This window comes from Scomber japonicus, chromosome 24 (genome assembly GCF_027409825.1).
Source record: "Scomber japonicus isolate fScoJap1 chromosome 24, fScoJap1.pri, whole genome shotgun sequence".
NCBI lineage: Eukaryota > Metazoa > Chordata > Actinopteri > Scombriformes > Scombridae > Scomber > Scomber japonicus.
The window spans coordinates 3,984,528-4,006,789 of NC_070601.1; the positions used below are offsets into that span (position 1 = coordinate 3,984,528).

At 43.0% G+C, this 22,262-nt stretch overlaps 1 protein-coding gene across 1 annotated transcript; it reads right to left on the reverse strand.

Annotated features, from left to right (window-relative positions):
* Window positions 1-1,072: 1,072 nt before the first annotated feature.
* Window positions 1,073-20,007, reverse strand: LOC128354432 (SH3 domain-binding protein 4-A-like). Its single transcript, XM_053314673.1, has 4 exons — window positions 19,884-20,007; window positions 15,548-17,901; window positions 1,935-2,123; window positions 1,073-1,297 (listed from the first exon to the last, which is right to left on the reverse strand). The coding sequence occupies exons 1-4, from the start codon at window positions 20,005-20,007 to the stop codon at window positions 1,073-1,075; spliced, it is 2,892 nt and encodes a 963-aa protein (XP_053170648.1).
* Between the last annotated feature and the right edge of the window lie 2,255 nt (window positions 20,008-22,262).

The window sequence follows — 22,262 nt, forward strand, 5'->3', positions numbered from 1 at the left end:
GTGATGGAGAGTGCCATGTAAACAGATTTAGTGATGACATACATGAAGCGTGTGATTCAAATGTCACAGAAGAGCTGAAAACATCAGATCTGTGAAGACCAATGAGAAATAATATATGAAACTAACATAAATGTCATATTTCCATCATGTTTTCCACATGGATTCTCATCATTTGAGCTTCAGACGCCACCGCTTTTTTAATAACATCATCTTGTCGTGTCCTCTTCTTCTGCAGTGACACCAAACTGCTTTTTCGATTTTCTGGAAATTCGGTTCAAATTTGCCTCATAATTGGATGGAAACCCAGCCAACAAGTGTGAGATAGGAAGAGAAAATGTAACAGCGACAAATAACAAAGGATAAACAAAGACAAGATGAAAAGATACAGCAGATGTCAAAAGTCAAAGGGCGAGGTAGAAAAACAGAAGACAGAAAAAGAAAGTAAAACTTTAAGGTGTGTTCAGACCACCAAGCCAATTTTCATCTTGTATCATTCTAGCGAGTTTGACCATAACGTACCAACAACATTAGTTAGTACTCTGGTTCTTTCTATTTTTCCCTTCTTTTCTCTCTGCTTTTCTCTCGTCTGTTTGTTAATGATGCTGACTCATAAAGCCCCGGCATCCCTACATTTTCCAACCCACACAGATGCAAATTGGTGCCTACTTGCCTCTAAAATTTGCTTCACATCCTGTCAGAACACGGTGCGAGGTAGAGAGAACAAGACAGACGGAGGAAGATAAATGACAAAAGAAAAAGAAAAAAAGACAGATAAAGAGGCGGCTCTTCCAGTTTCTGATTTATCCAACATCCAACACCACAGAAAGTCCACTGGTGCCTCACAAGAACAACAGCACTAATCCAAGCCTCCATAGAAGAGGCCAGATCAAAGGTACTGCACCTGAAGATCTGAGGCTAAATAAAGCCTAGAGATTAACCAGACCACCCAAAAACTGCTCACCAGAACACCCAAAATCTCTGATGTCCATCCAAACAATGTGTCCTTCATTGAACTGTCCCGGACACTGAACTCCACAGGTGTACTTTTCGGATTCGGATGGAGCGACAACGTTCAGACGGCAAAATCTCCATATCCGGTGGGGCAGAAGGCGGCACTGCGGAGGGTGTCGAGGCAGTTGACGAGGATGAGCGTCCCGGTCAGGTGCTTCCACCTCTTGGTGATCGGGTTCCTCATCTTGTCCAGGCCGACGTGGAGCTCCTGGATCACGTCGCGGTAGCTGTCTCCAACGTGGGCCGCCCAAGTCAGCAGGAAGTCATAGGCTGGCTTCCACATGCACTAAAAGGGTGAAGAGAAAGATGTTTTTTTATTATCTTTACTAGAAGACTTCAATCAATCTAATAAAAGAGTAGGCTTAAAACTTTCCTTCTTATCGTTAGGGCTCTTAGAGCTCTTAGCTTATGCTGCTATAGGCTTAGACTGCCGGGGGACTCCCATGATGCACTGAGCTCCTCTCTCCTTCTCCCTCTCTCTCTCTATCGATCCATCTATATCCATTAACATTCATGTTCTATTAATGCATTCAATAAGCTAAACTTATAAGTTGTCTGTGCTTTCTTGTCTCACAGGTAATCTGGGCCTGGAGACGTCCGGATGATAGATTCCAGTCCCGGACCTTCATTGTGCTTCTCCTCTATCCTTACTTTCTCTCCTCTCTACCCCAACTGGTCCAGGCAGATGTTCTCCCACTCTGAGTCTGGTTCTGAGGTTACTTCCTGTTAAAAGGGAGTTTTTTCTCTCCACTGTTGCTCATGTGGGAATGTTGGGTCTCTTTAAAGTTAAAACCTGAAGAGTTCGGTTTAGAACCTGCTCTATGTGTAAAGAGCCTTGAGATAACTCTGTTGTGATTTGGTGCTATACAAATAAAGATTGATTGATTGAGATTGATTGAATAAAACCTTCTGAAGAGTCTCACCTCGTTGTCAAGTAGTCCGCTCTTGTCACGGTGAGGAGCCTCGTAAGCCTCCATCTGTTGCCTGGACACTCGCGCCAGTTTATCAGCGAGTTCCCTCCACCGGGACGCCACCTCCACTGCAGTGGTCAACAAGACAAAATCCAGGACTAACTTGGCAACCAGACCCTGGCAGTCCATCTTCAGCAACGCCTGAAAAAGAGAGACGGTCAGTTAAAAACCTGAGTTAGACGAAGCAATCGAAATATAATCTACAACCTTCGTCACAGGATTTATGGAGCGCTTTTAAATGACAAATGAACTTACTTATACAAATTTTTACCACATTTTCAGCTCTTTCAAAGGATTAAAACACATTTTTTTAAAGAAAAAAAACAATGTTCTCCATGGTTCAATGTATGAATATGAATCTCTAACCCTTCTTGTAAGAAGTTGTGTCCCTCAGGCTACTGCTGTAAATACGTTCTTACTCAGCTAACCCGGTTAAAATGAGGGTTTAAAAATACTGAGCATTAATAAAAGCAGCTGACTGGAAGAAAAAAAAAAACGCTGCAGGCAAAATTTATTTTTCTGTTTTGTTTTTCTAGCAAAGAGACACAACAGCCACTGAGGGATTGAAGCCAAATAAAAAAAAAAAAACAGTAGTTTGTGCATGTGTGTTTTTCTGTCCAGAGATAAGATTTTGGGGGAGGGAAGCAGGGGGTCTCAGCTCCGGCAGCATCTTACATCCTCAGACATGCTTCAAAGTGATAGTCCTGTGGCGATATACCTGTCAGATTTGATACAGGCGAGGTTTTTCTCTTTGCTGCCAGGTTCAGTAAGCCGAAAGCAACAGTAAACAGTGGAAACTGTGTGTGTGTGTGTGTGGGGGGGGGGGGGGGGGGGTCTTTATTATTATCTAAACAAGCTTTAACAGATGTGTGAAGCAGATTTCTAGTAATCTTACTTGAAGATATTCCAAATAATGCTTAAAATTATGCAAGAAATACAAAGGGAGAAGTTACTAAATGGATGTAAAGCATAAGACAAACCTTGTGTACTCTTTAAATATTAGTTTTGAGTCGAACTACTACACCTCGAAAATGCAGGTAGAGACTCAAAAATGAGGTTCAGCTTTATGAAAATGAGTTCCTCTGAAAACAGAAGATCCTCTCAAGCAAAAACAACACAGTAGGTAGAAATGCCAGACACCCAAAAACGATAAATAGTCATGTTTCAGTCTCAAACATAACTTCATTTAGCAGCTTTGGTAATAATGACCTGGAGCACTAAATCCCATACCGATCATCAGCCACTAACCATAAACCTGTGGTCATTATTGTAGCCATGGTGACAAAAGTCCACTCACTTTCAGGAAGTAGTAATTTTAACTCAAACCACATGTTTCTCTGACATTAACAAAGTGTTCATTTGAGCCCAAGCCATTTATTTTAACCCCCCTGTTGTCCTCGAGTCAAGGAAGGAAGGAGGGAAGGAAGGAGGGAAGGAAGGAGGGAAGGAAGGAAGGGAGGGAAGAAGGAAAGAAAGGAGGGAGGGAAGAAGGAAGTAAAGGAGGGAGGAAGGAGGGGAGGAAGGAAGGGAGGGAGAGAGGAAGGAAAAGAGGAAGGAAGGAAGTGAGGAAGGAAGGACAGAGAAAAGAAGGAAGGAAAGAAGGAAAGAAGGAAGGAAGGAAGAAAGGGGGATGAAGGAAGGAAGTGAGGAAGGAAGGACAGAGAAAAGAAGGAAGGAAAGAAGGAAAGAAGGAAGGAAGGAAGAAAGGGGGATGAAGGAAGGAAAGAAGGAAGGGAGGAAAGAGAGAGGAAGGAAAGAAAGAGAGAAGGAGGGAGGAAGGAAGGAAGGAGATGTAAGTTGCTTCATGAATTGTTGGACATACATTATGAAGCTGCTTTTCTATACTCTTATGATTGTTTTCGTGTGACTCATCGGTTGCCAGGCAACATGAATCACATCACAGATTGGGCTGTGATGTTTGTCTGAGGGCCATAAAGACGAATCCTTGATGACGAAGAGTTTTTCACGCAACGCCGACCCTCCGATCTGATCTGATGAAGAAATTAATAAGAAGACGAATGTTCACTGAGCGGAAACTGTTCACATGATTACATATTCAGACCCTGATTGGACGGTTAATTCATCGTGTCGTAGATCAGTGAAGTGTTTTTACTTTAACGCTCAGTTTCATGTCTTATCCTGCATTTAACTTCCGTCTGTTTTGACTCTTCCTTCTTTCTTCCCTTTTCTTTCCTTCCCTCCTTCCTTCCTCTTTTCCTTTCTCCTTCTCTCCCTTTTTTCCTCTCTCCCTCCTTCTTTCCTTCCCTCCCTTCCTTCCTTCCTTCCTTCCTCCCTTCCACTTTTCCTTTCCCCTTCCCTCCCTTCTTCCTTCTTTCCTCCCTCCCTCCTCCCTTCCTTCCTTCCTCCCTTCCTTCTTTCCTCACTCAGTCGCTCCTCTTTCTTTCCTCCCCCCTACCTTCCTCACTTCCTTCCTTTCTTCCTCTTTCTTTCCTCCCCCCTACCTTCCTCACTTCCTTCCTTTCTTCCTCTTTTCCTTTCTCCCTCCCTCCCTCCTTCCTGCTTTCCTCCCTCCCTCCCTCCTACCTTCTTTCCATCCTTCTTTCCTCCGTCCTTCCTTCCTTCTTTTCCTTCCTCACTTCCTTCCTTCCTCTTTTCCTTTCTCCCTCCCTCCTTCTTTCTTTCCTCCGTCCTTCCTTCCTCCCTCCCTCCTCCCTTCCTTCCTTCCTCATGTCCTTCCTTCCTTCCCTCCTCCCTCATTTCCTTCCTTCCTTCCCTCCTCCCTCCTTTCCTTCCTTCTTCCCTCCTCCCTTCCTTCCCTTAGTTACAGCCCTAATCTAACATGATGGTAAATATCTTGAATAATAACTACCATTTCTTTGATAATATGTGAATATAATTTGCTACTAAAGTCTAATATCTTGAGGCTTAATCGTTTCATAACTTACTGACTTTTTTTTTTAAAGCATCTGTTATCCCATCTGGTTTGTTAAATGTGTTTCATGTTGTGTATTGAATCATATCAGAGACATCTTGAAGCATTTATGAAGATTATTTTGGGGGCCAAAAAAAAAAAAGAAAAGAAAAGTAAAATACAGAATTAATACTTTTCTATTTATTCAGCTGTGGAGTCTTGACAAAGGACCAGATTTCATCCTGATTTCTCTCCGTTACTCAAATTCGGACTCATAATAAGCGACTGCGTGTCCATATAGTTATGTACCCACAAATATTAAGTGTAAGTACAGAGGAAGAGATTTGAGACACAGCATTTCCTTTCCTGTAATTGATTTTAGCCGAACGTTAATGTCCAATAATTGATTATTCATTAAAAGCTTATAAATACACAACACATGCTTTCCTTCTGTCTTATAGTCTTCTCTGTTTTAAAGTGGATCTAACCTTCCTTCCTTCCTTCCTTCCTTCTTTCCTTTCCTCACTCCTTTCCTTCCTTCCTTCCCTTATTCCCTCCTTCCTTCCATCCTTCCTCCTTTCCTTCCTTCTTTCCTCCTTTCCTTCCTTCATCTTCCCCCCTCCCATCCTTCGTTCCTTCCTTCCATCCTTCCATCTTTCCTTCCTTCCTCCTTTCCTTCCTTCTTCCTCCCTTCCATCCTCCTTTCCTTCATCTTCCTCCCTCCCATCCTTCCTCCCTCCTACCTTCCTCTCTTCCTTCTTTCCTTTCCTCCTTCCGTCCTCCCTCCTTTCCTCCCATCCTTCCTTCCTTCCTTCCTTCCATCTTTCCTTCCTTCTTTCCATCTTTTCTTCCTTCCTTCCTTCCTTCCTTCCTTCCATCTTTCCTTCCTTCCTTCCTTCTTTCCATCTTTTCTTCCTTCCTTCCTTCCTTCCATCTTTCCTTCCTTCCTCCTTTCTTTCCTTCTTCCTCCCTCCCATCCTTCCTTCCTTCCATCCTTCCCTATTTTACGCATGCTTTCCTTCTGTCTTTAATCAAGGAGCAGTTGCAGTTATGACTTATAGTTTGGTATTTACTCAGAATAATATGAAAAATAAAGTCAGAAAATTGATCTTTTCTTCTCTGTTTTAAAGCAGATTTTTACCATCTGTTCATTCTGGCCTGACGGAGTTATTACATTATATAAAAAACCCTATAATCCTCGAGGTCGTGTACCTGCTACTTATTGAAATTGATCTATTTTTACATTCAATCTTCTCATTATTTGTCCATTTATCTATTTTATCTTCTCTTTTATCTCCTATTATGAACTGCAGGGGTTCTTTCCAATAAAGTGAATTAACCTACAACATTTCAGGTCATATTTCTCAATTCAAACTGATATGATGATGGATTATTTTGGTTAGTTTTTGTAATCCCCCTCCCCTCCCCTCCCCTCCTTCCTCCTCTTTTACTGCCTCTATCTCTCTCCGCCACCTGGCCGACGACGAGGGCTTTGGCCTTCCAAATGCGATGACCTCCGTCTGCTGATTCAGGCTTCACACAGGTTTCAGGTCTAAATATAGACTTAACCCTCCTGTTGTCCTCCAGTCAAGGGAGGAAGGGAGGAAGGAGGAAGAAGGAAGGGAGGATGGAAGGGAGGAAGGAGGGAAGGAAAGAGGATGGAAATGAGGAAGGAAGGGAGGAAGAAGAAAGGAAGGAAAGGAGGAAGGAAGGGAGGAAGAAGGAAGGAAAAGAGGAAGGGAGGAAGGAAGGAAAGAAGGACAGAGGAAAGAAGGAAGGGAGGAAGGTAAGGAAGGAAGGAAGGAAGGAAAGAAGGAAGGAAGGAAGGAAAGAAGGAGGGAGGGAGGAAAGAAAAGAAGGAAGGAAGGAGGGAGGGAAGAAGGAAAAGAAGAAAGGAAGGAAGGAAGGAAAGAAGGAGGGAGGGAGGAAAGAAAAGAAGGAAGGAAAGGAGGAAGGGAGGGAGAAAGAAAAAAAGGAAGGTATGAGGGAGGGAGGAAAGAAGGAAAAGAGGAAGGGAGGAAGGGAGGAAGTAAGGAAAGAAGGACAGAAAGAAGGAAGGGAGGAAGGTATAGGGGAGGAAAGAAAGAGAGAAGGAGGGAGGGAGGAAGGAAAGGAAGTAGGTAGGGAGGGAGAAAGGAAAAGTGGAAGGGAGGAAGGAAGGAAAAGAAGAAAGGAAGGAGGGAGGGAAAGAGAGATGAATGAAAGAAAGAGAGAAGGAGGGAGGGAGGACAGACGGAATAAACTTCAGGGTCCGAGCTGCTTGTCTGGAAACGAGCGCGATGCGTTCAAATGCAAATCAGGAGCTCCGTGCAGCAGAGTTGTGTCATTTAAGCCGGAAAGGATTAAAGCAGCGAGGAAGGTTTGAGCTTCCAACAAAAGGTCAGTAGGTGACCGAGGGGGCAGATAGGTGCACTCCTTTAATCCCGCCAGCTCGGACTATTTGGACGCTGTCAGACTCGCTCTGCGGTGCATAAATGCTGAGCCACATGCGGGGTCAAAGGTCAGCGTGTTGCTCAAGGAGACTTTGTCAGCTGTTACTGTTCCAGCTGGAGTTACAGATCAGACTCTCGCTCTCATTCAGACCAACTTTACACTTCTCTCTGCTGCTATAGACACAAGTTTTGAAGTCTTAACCTTACTTCCTTCCTTCCTCTCTTCTTTCCTTCCTTCCTTCCTTCCTTCCTTCTTTCCTCTGTCCTTCTTTCCTTCCTTCCTCTTTTCCTTTCCTTCTTCCCTCCTTCTGTCCTTCCTTCCTTCTTTCCTTCCTTCCTCCCATCCTTCCTTCCTTCCTCTCTTCCTTCTTTCCTTTCCTCTTTCCTCCCTCCTTTCTTTCCTTCCCTCCTTCCTTCCTTTCCTCCTTTTCTTCCTTCCTCTCTTCTTTCTTTCCTTCCTTCCTTCCTTCCTCCCTTCCATCCTTCCATATTTCCTTCCATCCCTTCGTCCTTCCTCCCATCCTTCCACCTTTCCTTCCTTCCATCCATCCATCCTTCCTTCCTTCCTTCCTTCTTTCCTCCATCCTTCCATCTTTCCTTCCTTCCTCCTTTCCTTCCTTCCTCCTCCCTCCCTCCCATCCTTCCTTCCTTCCTTTCATCCTTCCATCTTTCCTTCCTTACATCCTTCCTTCCTTCCCTCCTTCCTTCCTTGACTCGAAGACAACAGGAGTCTTAACTTAACATATGACATGACCTGCACTCCTCAACGACTACAATGAATAAAAAATAAAAGGATATACTCCCACATTTCCACATTCTTATAATAAATATTCTTCCATGCGTGACAGACAACACAGTGTCTGAAAACTATGAGATATGAGCGTCGACCTGCAGCCTCAAAAGCCTCGAAAGCCTCGGAGCAGATAGACAGACGGAGCTGACAGCTAAATGAGCTTCACCTCGGAAAGCTTCAACAGGAAGGAGGGAAGGAAGAAGAAGGAGGAGGAGGAAGAGGAGGAGGAGAGGAGGCTGATAATACTGACAGGTAGAGAAGAGAAGAAGAGGCAAGCAGTTATATATGGAGTCTTGAATAGTTCTTCTGAGAGATGCATGTGATCTCTTATATGCCGTTAATTCCTTCCTCCTTTCCTTCTTTCTTCCTACCTTCCATCCTTCCTCCCTCCTACCTTGCTCTCGTCCTTCTTTCCTTTCCTCCTTCCTCCCATCCTTCCTCCTTTCCATACATCCATATTTCCTTCCTTCCCTCCTTCCTTCCTCCCATCCTTCCTTCTTCCTCCCTCCCTCCCATCCTTCCTTCCTTCCTTTCCTCCTTTCTCCCTCCTTTCCTTCCTTCCTCCCATCCTTCCTTTCTTCCTTCCATCCTTCCATATTTCCTTCCTTCCCTCCTTCCTTCCTCCCATCCTTCCTTCTTCCCCCCTCCCATGCTTCCTTCTTTCCTTCCTTTCTTCCTTCCATCCTTCCTTCCTCCTTCCTCCCTTTCTTCCTTCGTTCGTTCCTTCCTTCCTTCCCTCTTCAATGCTTCTTCTTAGAGATGCATGCGATCTCTTATATAGCGTTAATTTAGGTAAACATCATAATAAGGATAAAATGATGTCATTGTTAAGGTAAGGTCCTTCGTCGTCATAGCTACAGGGTTAAAACTGGCTCCCCTCCTCCTCTAAATGAAGAAATCTGTCCACACATATATATAAATATAACATCTGTCACTCAGTCGTAACCATATGTCACTTTTTTTTATGGCTGACTGACTGTTAAAAAACCTGCTGTGCCTTCTATTCTTGGGAGGATAGTTTCATCTGATATACCAAAGATGGATAAAACTGAGAAATATGGTCTAAACGAGTGAGAAAAAGGACAAAATAGAAGATGGTTTTTTTGCTAATTATGTTTTAATTTGACACTATAGCAAAAAAACAACCAGAAAAGAAGATCAGAGGATTGTTTTTGGGGTATTACTTTACAATAAGGCTTTCCAGTATTTATAACTCATAAATTAATGCTCATAATGAGATGGGGAGAAACATCAAGATAAATGGGGGAAGATCTGAAAGTCTATTTAACCCAAAATGGACACCTTCAGGTTGTTTTTCATCTCTAATTCCACTAATCTCCCACAAATTAGTGCAAAACCTCAACATCTTAATAAGTTTTGAAAGCGTTTGAAAGAATGACTGCACTGAGGAAACATTTGGCTCAGTGATAAGTAAGAGTTGGCAAGAAGAAGAAGACGGAAGGAAAGGAGGAAAGGAAGGAAGGTAGGGGGGAGGGAGGAAGGAAAGGAAGGAGGTAGGGAGGGAGAAAGGAAAAGAGGAAGGAAAGCAGGATAGAGGAAAGAAGGAAGGGAGGAAGGTATGGGGGAGGAAAGAAAGAGAGAAGGAGGGAGGGAGAAAGGAAAGGAAGGAGGTAGGGAGGGAGAAAGGAAAAGAGGAAGGGAGGAAGGAAGGAAAGAAGGACAGAGGAAAGAAGGAAGGGAGGAAGGTATGGGGGAGGAAAGAAAGAGAGACGGAGGGAGGAAAGAAAGGAAGGAAAGGAAGGAGGTAGGGAGGGAGAAAGGAAAAGAGGAAGGGAGGAAGGAAGGAAAGAAGGACAGAGGAAAGAAGGTAGGGGGAGGGAGGAAGGAAAGGAAGGAGGTAGGGAGGGAGAAAGGAAAAGAGGAAGGAAAGCAGGATAGAGGAAAGAAGGAAGGGAGGAAGGTATGGGGGAGGAAAGAAAGAGAGAAGGAGGGAGGGAGGAAGGAAAGGAAGGAGGTAGGGAGGGAGAAAGGAAAAGAGGAAGGGAGGAAGGAAGGAAAGAAGGACAGAGGAAAGAAGGAAGGGAGGAAGGTATGGGGGAGGAAAGAAAGAGAGAAGGAGGGAGGAAAGAAAGGAAGGAAAGGAAGGAGGTAGGGAGGGAGAAAGGAAAAGAGGAAGGGAGGAAGGAAGGAAAGAAGGACAGAGGAAAGAAGGAAAGGAGGGAGGTAGTCTTCCAACTTCCTCCTTCCCTGTTCGGACTGTTCGGTTTGGATCAATCACCTCCGTCGTGGAGATTTATTAGGAAAAGAAATCATCAGGTTAAAACTGTCTGCTGTGCTGCTGACAGATATACACCCTCCCTCTCTCTCTGATCAGCCGCGGAGGAGCTCATGTTCCTCTGACACATTTATACTTTCTGCAGCTCATCGCTTTAATTACTAAACATGATGATTTTTATTGGTTGTCACGGGAGATTGAAGCCAAATTGATTTTTTTTGGGGTCTAATTGTCTCATTTGAGCCACAGATTATTGAGTTTTATGACTGAAGCCTTCAGTTTAAAAGCAGGAGGATGGATTACGAGTTAACCCCGCCTGTGTGCTCACATCTATTATTAAAGCTCGCCCTCGTGGCCTTTCAGCCTCTCTCCACCACTCACAACCCCGTCTCATTTGTCCTCGGTCTCCGTAACTCGATCTAAAGGGGGCAATAAAAGATCTGCCGCGGTGGTGTCGGATGCAGCTTCTGGGCCTGCTGATCAATGCCTGCTCACATTTCACATGGGAACACCTGTCGGCTCGTGAGGTACAAGAAAAAAAAAACACCCCCGAAACACAAAGAAGGAGAGTTTATTCTGCTGCTACACTTTCAGTTTTAAGGTTTCAGACGACTACACAGCTCTGCTTTTAAAGTCCTACCTAACCTTTCCACTTTTGTTTTTGTTTTAATCCAATTTGGTCTCACTAATTTATCAGTTTGTGGCCTTCTAGTGTCAATTTTGTCCCCAATTCATTGACTTTGATTGGAAATCCTACAGATCAATCAATCAATCAATCAATCTTTATTTGTATAGCGCCAAATCACAACAAAGTTATCTCAAGGCACTTTACACATAGAGCAGGTTCTAAACCGAACTCTTCAGGTTTTAACTTTAAAGAGACCCAACATTCCCACATGAGCAACAGTGGCGAGAAAAAGATGTAGGTTAGCAGTGGTGATTTAAATATTATAGTCCTGCCTGGAGAATGCTAAAACCCATAACAGATTATGGCAGCACTTAACTCCCCATTAGTTCCCTTGAGTGACTAATTTACTACCATTAGTTCCCTCGAATGACTAATTTACTACCATTCGTTCCCTCATGTGATTAATTCACTCCCATTAGTTCCCTCGAATGACTAATTTACTACCATTCGTTCCCTCATGTGATTAATTTACTCCCATTGGTTTCCTCAAGTGACTAATTTACTACCATTAGTTCCCTCGAGTGAGTTACACTCTCTAAATAGAATTGTTATTAGTTCCCAAAATGATTTAAAGTTTGTAATGCTACATGCACACGCTGCATCTATCGTATTTAACACATTCAGTTTAATAAGCAGGAAAGATTTGAAGTTGCAAACTGAAAAAAACTACTATATCACATTACAATGACACTTTTATGGAAGAATATTTAATTAAAACTTTGATTCATGAACAAAGATGAAGGGTTTTTTTTCTCAACCTTTGTACTGAAGGTGTGTCTAACCTCTTTCTTCTCTCACTTGTATCAGTTATCACATCCACACCCTCCTCTTTTTCCTGCTTTTCTCACCCTTTCTCTCTCTCTGTCATTAAAGACAATGAAGCTATGAGACTTCCTCCCATGACATCCCACCCTCTCCTTTACATCGTCTTTGTTCCTATAAGGTGCCCCAAACTATTTATATCCTAACAAACTGTGTCATTTTAATCCCTCTCTTTCTCCTTTTAGTGGAAAAGCCACATTATCAGAGCAAAGAATGAACTCCTTGTTTGCTAATCGAGGATTTTGTAAGCCCAGAGACTCAATGTCTTATTGAGTAAATATTATATAAGAGAGGTTATATCTTTTTTCCCTCGGAGCAGCAGATGTAGTAATTTAAGCCTGTGAAGTTGCTACTGCAGCTTGATGACAGTTCGCTGCTCTCTGGAGAAGAAAATGTTGCAGGAGAAACACACAGTCACATAAAAACACCCACCAGAGTGTTTTATAGCAGGTGAGACGCAGCAGCAACCTGAGCAGGAGCGGATAACAAGTTTAAGACGTGTCGAGGACATAAAATCCAGGAGAAAATCAGTTTAAGACGATGTATCAGCTTTGGGTTTTTTTGGGTGGAAAGCGATAAATAAAAGCTCCCACAGGTAAATCTGACAGAACGGTGCTACTGATGCTGCAGCATGAGAGGAAACCAAACTACACATCTAATTTAGAGAAAAAGAAAAAGCTCAATTGAGGAAGAGAAATAAAGCTGACTGGCAAAAGCTATAAAGGCTGTAAAGTCATTACCGAACGTCTTTGATTTAAACAATAAAACATAATGAACGGTGGCACAGAAAGCACACAGAGCAATGAAAATTAAACTCATGAACTCTAAAGCGTGGATGAATGGACTTATCTTCAGAAGCTCATGTTGTGTGGCCAGGGAACTTCAACAAAAGAGCTCAACATGCACAAAAGATGCCAAATATACCAACTGAATTTTGGTTATGAATCGATAAAAGTGAGTAGAGAACATGTAGTGTATTTCTCTATTGATGGGATGAAAACGGTGTAGCAAACAGCTTCAATTCAATGTGGAAAAAGAGCAAAGTGTCAGAAAGTGTGGGTGGTTTTCCATTAGTGTTCAACCTCAACGAAACTCCTGTAAATTTTTTAAGCTCTATAAAGGATCTTTTTTTCTGTGTTAAATAAATAAAATAGGAGAAAAAATCAGTTTCACCCAGGCGGGGAGTTCTGGTCCTCTGAAATGAATCCAACACTGAAGTAACTTAGAACTGCATTCTATCAAAAGGCCACCAGGGGGCGACCGTTTCTATACAAGTCAATGGAGAATTCACCAACTTCTCACTTGATTTCTAACCTCAGTAAACGTTTTCAAAATGTGTTTATGGTCTCAATCGCTAGTTTAAAGCCTTCTTCAATGCAGTATGATGTTCATTTGGGACATTTTGGCCTCCCTGATTTTATATGTGACGATAAAGCAGGGTATGCATTAGGGCGTGGCTACGTCCTGATTGACAGGTTGATTGCCCAAAGTCCTCGAGATCCAGCCCTCGCAACCATAGCAACCTCCCCGCTCCGCCCATGGCCCCGCCTCATGCCCATATAAGTAGAATCCGTGGTTTTATTTTTCCCAGCATGCACCTGCGCTGCCTAGATTCGAAACTATTGGCTTCCGAGCAGCAGTCCACAAACCAATGGGTGACGTCACGGATGTTACGTCCATTTCTTTTATACAGTCTATGGCTTCACCCAAAGGTTTAGTCATTATGATGAACACCTAAAAGACAACAAGTTTACATTTGATTTAGTCTGATTAGCTTATAAAGCTTTTTTCAGGGTTGGTTTTCCCAATAAACATCATATAAATAGTTAATTCCATGTAATGGAAGACTTTATACTTCATGGACAATTTTTGGATGTGCAGGATGAATTCCTGCACATACACTGCCTACACCGTCCTTGATAATCAAAGTGTTCCTGATGAAAGAAAATTGCTGGACTTTATTGGAGGACATCTGACTGTGTCCTTGTGTCATTTTTTTTCCCCCTAGCAATTTTTCTTTTTTTTTTTTAAATGAAGCTCAGAGGAGTCAAAGATGGAGCCTGGTTCATAGATAAGAAAAGCCAAGGCATCCTTTGTGCATGCAGCAAGTTAAAAAAGCCTCAGCAGGGGTTGAAGGTAGCCGTGAGAATAAAAGCCTTTTATGAAACATGAAAGCATGCCTTCTTTGCTTTAGACTTACTGGGATTATTGGGGTTGGTTTGGGGGGGGGGGTTACATTTCTTACAGCTAAACAGGGGAGAGGTGGTTGCAGGTGAGCTAAAAGAGGTAAAATCATGACCAGCAACTACTTAACTGCTTCTGTCAAAAGTCCCATTTAGTAAAAGGCACGCATTGCTCCGAAACCGCACGTAAGGCTTCAATCGACTCCGCCTGGATAAACAACGGTTGTGAACATGTATTTTACTAAAGTAGTTTTTGAGTAATGACGTCTGCTGTTGGGAAATGTCTCGGGACTATTTCGTCTCCCGCAGGGTGCCGAAGAAAGGCAGAGAGGAAGAAAAACACATCAAGGCCTGTGTGTGTGTGTGTGTGTGTGCGTGTGTGCGTGTGTGTGTGTGTGTGTGTGTGTGTGTGTGTGTTCGCTTGAGAGAGAGAGCTGCAGATGTTATGTTTTTATTTTCCATGCTTTCCTTTATAGGATTTTCTCCTTCATTTTTCATGTGATGGCTGTTTCCCCCAGCGTGAGACACCCACACTATAAGACAAGTTGTTTACCATTCATGTAAGGAAGCGTAAAGACTCAAATTCTCCAGGTTGTGTCACATTGTCCGACTGCACTGCAGGCTAAAGTGGAGAGAAATGATGTCGAACAGACTCACTAATCATTCCGACAGCGAGTGACTCTGATTGTTTGGGGGAATTTGGGTTTTTTTGTTCCTTTTCGCTGCCATCAAGCTCAACTAATGATGAAGCGAGCAGCTGAGAGACGCTGATAAAAAAAAGTCAGTTCATGATGTGCATCATTTGGGGGAAAAGACTCTTTATGCAAGACAATTTTCTTCAACAGTAACTGTGCAGTGAAAGCTTTTGCTGAGCGTGAATGTTTTTTCGAGTAATGTAACAGCAGTTTTAAGCCTTCATGTTATTTTTCTGCCCAAGCAATTCAATTCTTTCCTAAAATTCAGAGAGAAAATCTGCAGCTATTACGATTATAACAAGGGCTGTTTGCTTAGTGAAATCCCGAGTTGTCACTAATTAAACTGTTTACAGATTTCAAATATGATAATTTGCTGTTTTTCTTTCTTTTCTATCATTGTGAAAGGAATGTCTTTGTGTTTTTTGGACTATATGGACGATTATCAACCTAATCTTGGAGGAAAATCGTTCTCTCTTAGCCAAAAGACAAAGCTTAGACATCCAAATATCCAAAACTGGCATTAATGTCTCCTTATAGTTTAAAAAGATTGGTTAAACTCAATGAAAACCAAGTCAAATTATACTATAAGAACAGGTTCCAAGTCAATGCGAAATGTTCTTATTGTTACCTGCTACTTTTATGGTAAAACCTAAATAACATGTTCAGTCAGTTGCTGAATTGAGTCATTCTGCTCCTCAAGGTTGTCTCCTTTAAACAACTGATTCTATAATAATTAGAAATGATGGAGAGAGACCTTAAAGTCCAAAATAAGATAGAAAACAATAGGAAATAGTCGAATTAGAAGCGTAAAAACTCATTCACACACACATTCCTCTTGTCTTACCATCATGAGTTCCCTCTGAAACGACTTCCTCTCCTTATTGTCCATGTTCGTGCACTCCTCTTTCAGTTTCTCCAGAACCGACGCCACCTTCTCCGGCTCATTGTCCAGCTCAGTCCGGCAGAAGTAATTCAACGGCAAATTCCCGTATCCCAGGGCGTCTGCAAAAGCCCTCCAGTTACCCACGTTCTCCATCAAAACCGTCCTCACGGTTGCGTAGATGTATGTAAGAAATTTGCATGGCTTCAGGATCTGCTCCAGTAGCATGGTGGTTGTTAGATCCGGCCCACACCAATAAATGGGCTTGACTTTGCCGAGAACCAAAACGTTCTTGGCGTGGACAAGCCCCATCTTCCCCTGATAGTATCCAATGTACCACTCTTTGGTCCGCAGCTGCCCTCGCAGTTTGATTTTCTCCTCACTGAGCAAAGCGATAACATCCCCCTTCTTGTACTCCAACAGATAGGTGCTCTTGTGCTGCCTGATAACGGTTTTTATCAACTTGCCAAATTTTAGGTTGGTAATGCAACGATCCTGAAACTTTGGGTATTTGGAGGTAACAGCCAGAGGCGAGAGGACGATCTTATCCACCTCTTTCTTTTTCAAGAACCTCCTCTGGCCCGTTATCCTCGACGTAGTCTTTGGCGGTGGTTGTGGAGTTTGGACACAGAACTGTGTGAGGATACAGTCCAGAGCATCCTTGACTTGGACCCTGAGAGTGAAGTCTGAGATGCTGTTGGGGTTGTGCGATGAGATCATGTACAGCAGCCTACTGACTTTCCCCAGTTTGACCTGAAACCCTCGAATCACCCCAGCACCCTCGTTCACCTTCACCTGATAGTTGGACATGTTGGAGTACAATCCCACCTGCAGGTCCTGAGGGTACCCCAATACAAACTGGTGCTTCCCCCACAGCTGGAGGGCAACCGCCGGGCTGGAGCTAGCCTGCCGACCCACCTCGCTCACCAGCAAGGTCTTAGGAGCGCAGTCATGCCCGAACATCGCCACAACTGTCTTGAAGGAAGGGTGGATGTGCTTGGGTCCATACACACCCAGAGTTACTTTCCTCTGTGTGTAGTCCCAAACAGTCGTATTGTGGCTCATGTACTGGGACTGAACCACAACCGCCACATATATGCAAGGTTCAAGACTATCCAACTGGACCTGGACTGTATCCTTGTAGATATAAGCATTAGGGATCGGCGTGTAAGGTCCTTCTTTGCAATCGCTCCGAACACAAAGCACCTCAGCGGTGTGACAGCTGTCCTTCCTCACAGTTACTCCAACGTTCATCTCCAGCGTGATGAAGGACTTGGTCTCCATGTTGCTGAGCTTGATCTCCACCACAGGGCTGACCGTGGAGCAGTGATCACTGTTGAGCTCCAGAGGAGGGTCTAGCAAGGCTTTCATTGAGATCTGCTGATAGTCTCCATGGCTGACATGGCCTTCAGGGATGTGAACACTGATGTGTGTATCCGGGAGCTGAACAACCCCTCCGTTACTGTCCAACCTGCAAACGATATTAGTCTCCACCGGTTGTGTCTGACCCCATCCAGGGCTCTGACCCAGGGATTCCAGGTCATGGCAAGACCTTGCAAGCTTTCGGTGGTTTAACCAAGCTGTCCTAAAATCCTCCCTGCTCTGAAACTGCTCCGGCACAGGAGCCTTGAGGCCCGTGAAGAATCCAGAAGAGGGCAATGTTGGATTTGATTGAGCCTGCAGGACGGACAGTTCGGAAAGACTGTGAGAACGTTTACTCCTGAAAAAAGGGTTCTCCCTGTAGAGGTTTGGTGCAACCTCTTGATTTGGGCTGATTGGGGTGGTGGTGTTTATGTAGCAGCTGCTAAACCCATTCGTCATAATTGTACTTGTGTTAAAGGTGGAGCTAGCTGATGGTGATGCCAAGGCGTCAAAGAGAATAAGGTCTGCTGAGTTCCTTACAGCTGTATCTTTGCAGTTCTGATCTAACGGGAGGATAAAAGGGTTCACAGAGTATGGACTGTTGTTGTAAATTGGGGAGGGTTTCGGAGTCATCCCTGTCCACTCCCCCAAACCTCCAAACTCCCTCGACCCCTCCTCGTATCCCTCCCCGAGACTATCGATCATCCCACTGTCGCTGAGCGAAGAGTTCCTGAAGTTCACCGGTTGGACATAGGCGGCTGGGATGTAACCCATCTCCGTGTTATTGTGGGCGTACCACCACTCGCCACCCGACGTGTCCAACACATAGAGGCGATCACCTTTGGAGAATTTCAGCGTGGTGAAGCTGCTGGGGCAGTAATCCTTTATGGCGACCACTTCCTGCGCCGTTCCATAGGAGGCTGAAGTATCCAGCCTTAAGGCACTGGGAGAAGGCACTGGAAGGAAAGGAGGAAAATGTGTTAGATCATAAAAGTGTTACAGCTTCTGTCCTGGTTTTAAAGTGGTTTACAGGGTTGGGAAGGAAATGTAATAGGTAACAGATTACTAATTACTCTATTTCCATTCGATTAACTTTGATTACTTTTCTAATTTTCTAACCAATGTTTTCAGCTGTAAGGGTAAGTGTTCCCATTAAGCACCAAAAATCTAAGTTCAGCTGTTTTTCATGGATACTGAATAATTTATAAGGAAGATCATTTCTCACAAAGCAACATTTATCTCTCTTTTAAAATGTATTCATTAGTTCATGTAGATTTTGGAATATAAAATAGAGAGAAAAGATATTTGATGGAAAAAGCCAAAAGTCTGTCTGGCATGAGTTTAATTCGTTCTGTGTCACAATTTAACAAACCATTGATTTCAAAGAATTAAAAAGAGCAATATATGTATTCAGAATATTAAAAAATGAGGAAAAACCCCTCCTGAGCAAAATCTTAAAAAGTCTGACTTCAGATGTAACCTCTTTTGCAATCATCAACCAACACTGGTGGTTTATGAGTGCACTTAATCATTTACTGATTACTCAAAATACTGTGGTTAACGATGCGTCTCACATGATCGCCGACAGAAATAATGGACCAGTTGAACTAATGAGGTGATGGCGCTACAGATACGACATGAAGGTTTATACACAAATGATTTAATTGCCGCCTAAAACTTTGAGAAAAGCCTAAAAGCTGAAAAATGAAATGTTTAATCTTTCAGCAGCGACACAAAGGCAACCGAAACACCAAAAATAAACATTATAATTCTTCTGAATACAACAAAACCTTTTTACAGATCACGAGTCAAACGAACGAGCAGATGAACTGCATCAATTGCTATTTTTAGTTCACCTCATTAGCGTATATAGAGCATGTAAACAAAGCTGTAATGGGGTGCAACCAGTGAAGTGAAAGAGCCAGTTTCCAGCAGATAACTGAATATGTTGATTGCAAAAAAAAAAAAAAAAAAGATGAAAAGAACAAAATTAAAACAACAGATTACATCAAAGTATAGGATATAGAGCAAGTTTTGATTAATTCAGACATCGGGTCTGTTAGAAACCGCATACTTTCCTACTACTCGTACTAACTCTGACGTCATGTGAAGTATGTGGTGTGTTTCAACTGTGTAGTATGTGATTTAGAGTATGTGAGAAGTTCCTGGATGGTTTACTAGATTCTCCAGAAATGCAGAGTATGCATCAAGAGCTGACTACTCACACTCACATTACCCAAGATGCAACACTACTACTCACACTCACATTACCCAAGATGCAACACAACTTCTGAAAAAATATAAATGTCTCAGATCACCACCTCGGTGGTTTCAAGTTAGCTACAGCGACGGTTCTCCTCCCTCCCTCCTTCTCTCTTTCCTCCCTTCCTTCTTTCCTTCCCTCCTTTCTCCCTCCTCCCTCCTACCTTCCTTCCTTCCTTTCCTTCCTCTCTTCCTTTTTTCCTTTGCTCCCTTCCTTCCTCCCTCCTTTCCTTCTTTCTTTCTCTTTTCCTTTCTCTCTCCCTCCTACCTTCCTTCCTTCCTCCTTTCCTCCGTCCTTCCTTCTTCCTTCCTCCCTTCCTTCCTTCATTCCTCAGTCCCTCCCTCCCTCCTTTCCTTCCTTCTTCCTCCCTTCCTTCCTTCATCCTCCCTTCCCTCCTTGACTCGAGGACAACAGGAGGGTTAAAAAGGTTAGAAATGTCCATAAAGTGGAGTTAGAACTTCAGCGTGCTGATTTCAGCTCGGGTAGGAACCAAATGCATTGTGGGTTATTGTGTAGTTTACTACAGTGTAAGCGGTCGGCTTACTATCTGGTCGTTTAGTATGTAGGATAGAAGGATTAAGTATAGAAGTATGTAGAATAAAGTTTCGAACACAGCCATAGTCTTCGATCTTGACATTTTCCCCCTTTCTCTTTTTGCAGTAATGACATACTGACCTTTGACATCAGTGAGGCTTGCTCCTGTCACCCCCTCGCTGAGGTCGATGAGCGTCCCCTCAGACTTACAGCGAGGGAGGACGTGGTTGTTGTTGGTCACTCTGATGATTCGATGGGCAGCCATGGCCGATCTCCGTCGTAGCTTTCGCTCATTGGCAGCTTCTCATCTGGAATCAAACACCAAAGAGACGTGTTCAGAGTTTAATCCCCCGAGGAGAGCAAACGCTGCAGGAAGAAGTTTAATTTTCTAGATCGCTAACACTGTTAGAGGCTTGAAAAGGCCAAAAAAAGGTCACTGCATTTTTGAAAGAACTCAGTGTGAAGGATGTGTAGGAGAACGTAACGAGTTCCCAGCTGAACACACAAAGATTTTTTTTTTAAACTTAAATCGATGCAAAGAGTTTGAGTAGTGAGGCCAGAGAAGAGGAAAGAGAAAGAGAGATGTGATTTATTGTGAAAGCAATTTGGAAAGCAATAAAGAAATTAAAGTGAAATCGATTTAAACTCTGAGGGAAAGTGATGAAGGCAATGAAGGCAACACGATGTGAAGCAGGAAGAGAAAACATCTGAACACTGAAAACTGATCCAATCAACTAACAATGCTTTTTATATATTTGGGTCAATTACGGGGTTTTTTTGTTTAAAGGGGTTAAAATGTGAAAATAAACGTATGAATAACTTGCACACAGCATCAAATTTCTGCTTTTAATCCATTTTGAGAGAATATATTAGAGGATTATGGCAAAAATGGCAAAGTGGTGTAACCATAAAAACTTTAAACTTTGCTTAAAAACAGTAAATAGTCAATAAAACATATCAACTAGTTTGGCATGATCTTACATTATAACTTTTTACAATTGTTCTAAATATTACATTTAATCTGGAGAATCATGTATTTTGTGGTTACACCATTTGACATTTTCAGGAGCATTCAGTCTTACTTTTGATTTAAAAATGGTGCAAATGTCATTTCAATGATATAAAACCAACAAAACATACATAAATAAAATTAAATGCTTGTGTCCAAGAGGTTTGAATTTATTTCCTAGAAGTGATTCAAATCACATCGACATCGTCTCGTTGCCATGTGCGTTTGCTCGTATTTACATCTCTCATTATATCAACCCAGTTACCAATTTCCTCGTCAGAATTGAGCCGTGATTGAATGTTGTGTATGAAACCACGCAGTCAGCAGAGGATTGTAATCTGATTAGAGCGGCAGCAAGAAAAGGTTGTTCCCTGTCGGTCATGAGAGACTTTATGATTATTCCAGCAGGAAGTGGCGAGCAGCGACAGTGGGAACATTTGCATTTGCACACTAATGATGTCGCTTTAATCAGATTAAAGGAACACAGACTGTCGAGGCTGCCGTGTGAATGCCTCTCGCTCATTACTTTCATTACAGGCTTTAATGTTTGGGGCTGAAACTCTGAAACTCAAACTGACCCCGTCTTATTCTTCTTTCCTCCCTTCCGTCTGTACTTCCTCCCTCCTTTCCTTCCTTCTTCCTTCTTTCCTTCTCTCCTTCCTCCCTCCCTTCCTTCCCTCCTTTCCTTCCTTATTCCTTCCCTCCTTTCCTTCCTTCTTTCCTTCTCTCCTTCCTCCCTCCTTTCTTATTCCTTCCTTCCTCCCTTCCTTCTTTCCTCCCTCCCCAATTCTCTTTCTTTCCTCTGTCCCTCTTTCCTACCTTCCTCCCTTCTTCCTTCCCTCCATCCCCCTTTCTTCCATCCTTCCTCCCTCCTTTCCTTCCTTCTTCCTCCCTCCTTTCCTTCCTTCTTCCTTCCTCCCTTACTCCCTCTTTTCCTCCCTTCCTCCCTCCCTCCCTTCCTTCCTCCCTTGACTCGAGGACAACAGGAGGGTTAAACACTGAGGATTGTGATTCAGATGCAGGTTTTTTGTCTCCACGCCGCTTTATGATCTATTTTTACCCCCAAACTGAGAATGAAACACAGAAATTGAAGCTATTATTAGCTAAATTGTATCTCAGTTCAACACACACGGAGCTTTTATGTCTGCATGTACAGCTGTTCTGGCTCCGAACAGCTGGGCAGAAATTCCTCCTCCTCCAAAAAAACAACTGTTAAATTAACTTTCCTTTCACGTTTCAGTGCAAACAACCAGACAGGACAAAAATATGGTGAAGTATTACATAGAATTGTGAAGATTTCTGTGAGATTTTGGACAATAATTGAGGATTGTTATTTAGCGATATGGAGAATTATGGACAGCTTTTATCTGATGAAGACTGAAGTGATTTTTCTCACTTCAGTCTTTTTTTTTACAGCAGTAAAACGGTCAAATAGGCAAACTGAAACACACTGTTGCTCCGTGACATTTGGTTTGTATGCTTGTCTGCAGCCATTCAGCTTCACTGCATCA

Coding starts and splice junctions, on each gene's coding strand:
- LOC128354432 (XM_053314673.1), bottom strand. CDS start 20,007: ATGGCTGCCCATCGAATCATCAGAGTGACCAACAACAACCACGTCCTC. Junction 17,902..19,883: donor AAGCCTCACTGATGTCAAAG/GTCAGTATGTCA, acceptor CTTTCCTTCCAG/TGCCTTCTCCCAGTGCCTTA. Junction 1,298..1,934: donor GCGGACTACTTGACAACGAG/GTGAGACTCTTC, acceptor TCACCCTTTTAG/TGCATGTGGAAGCCAGCCTA.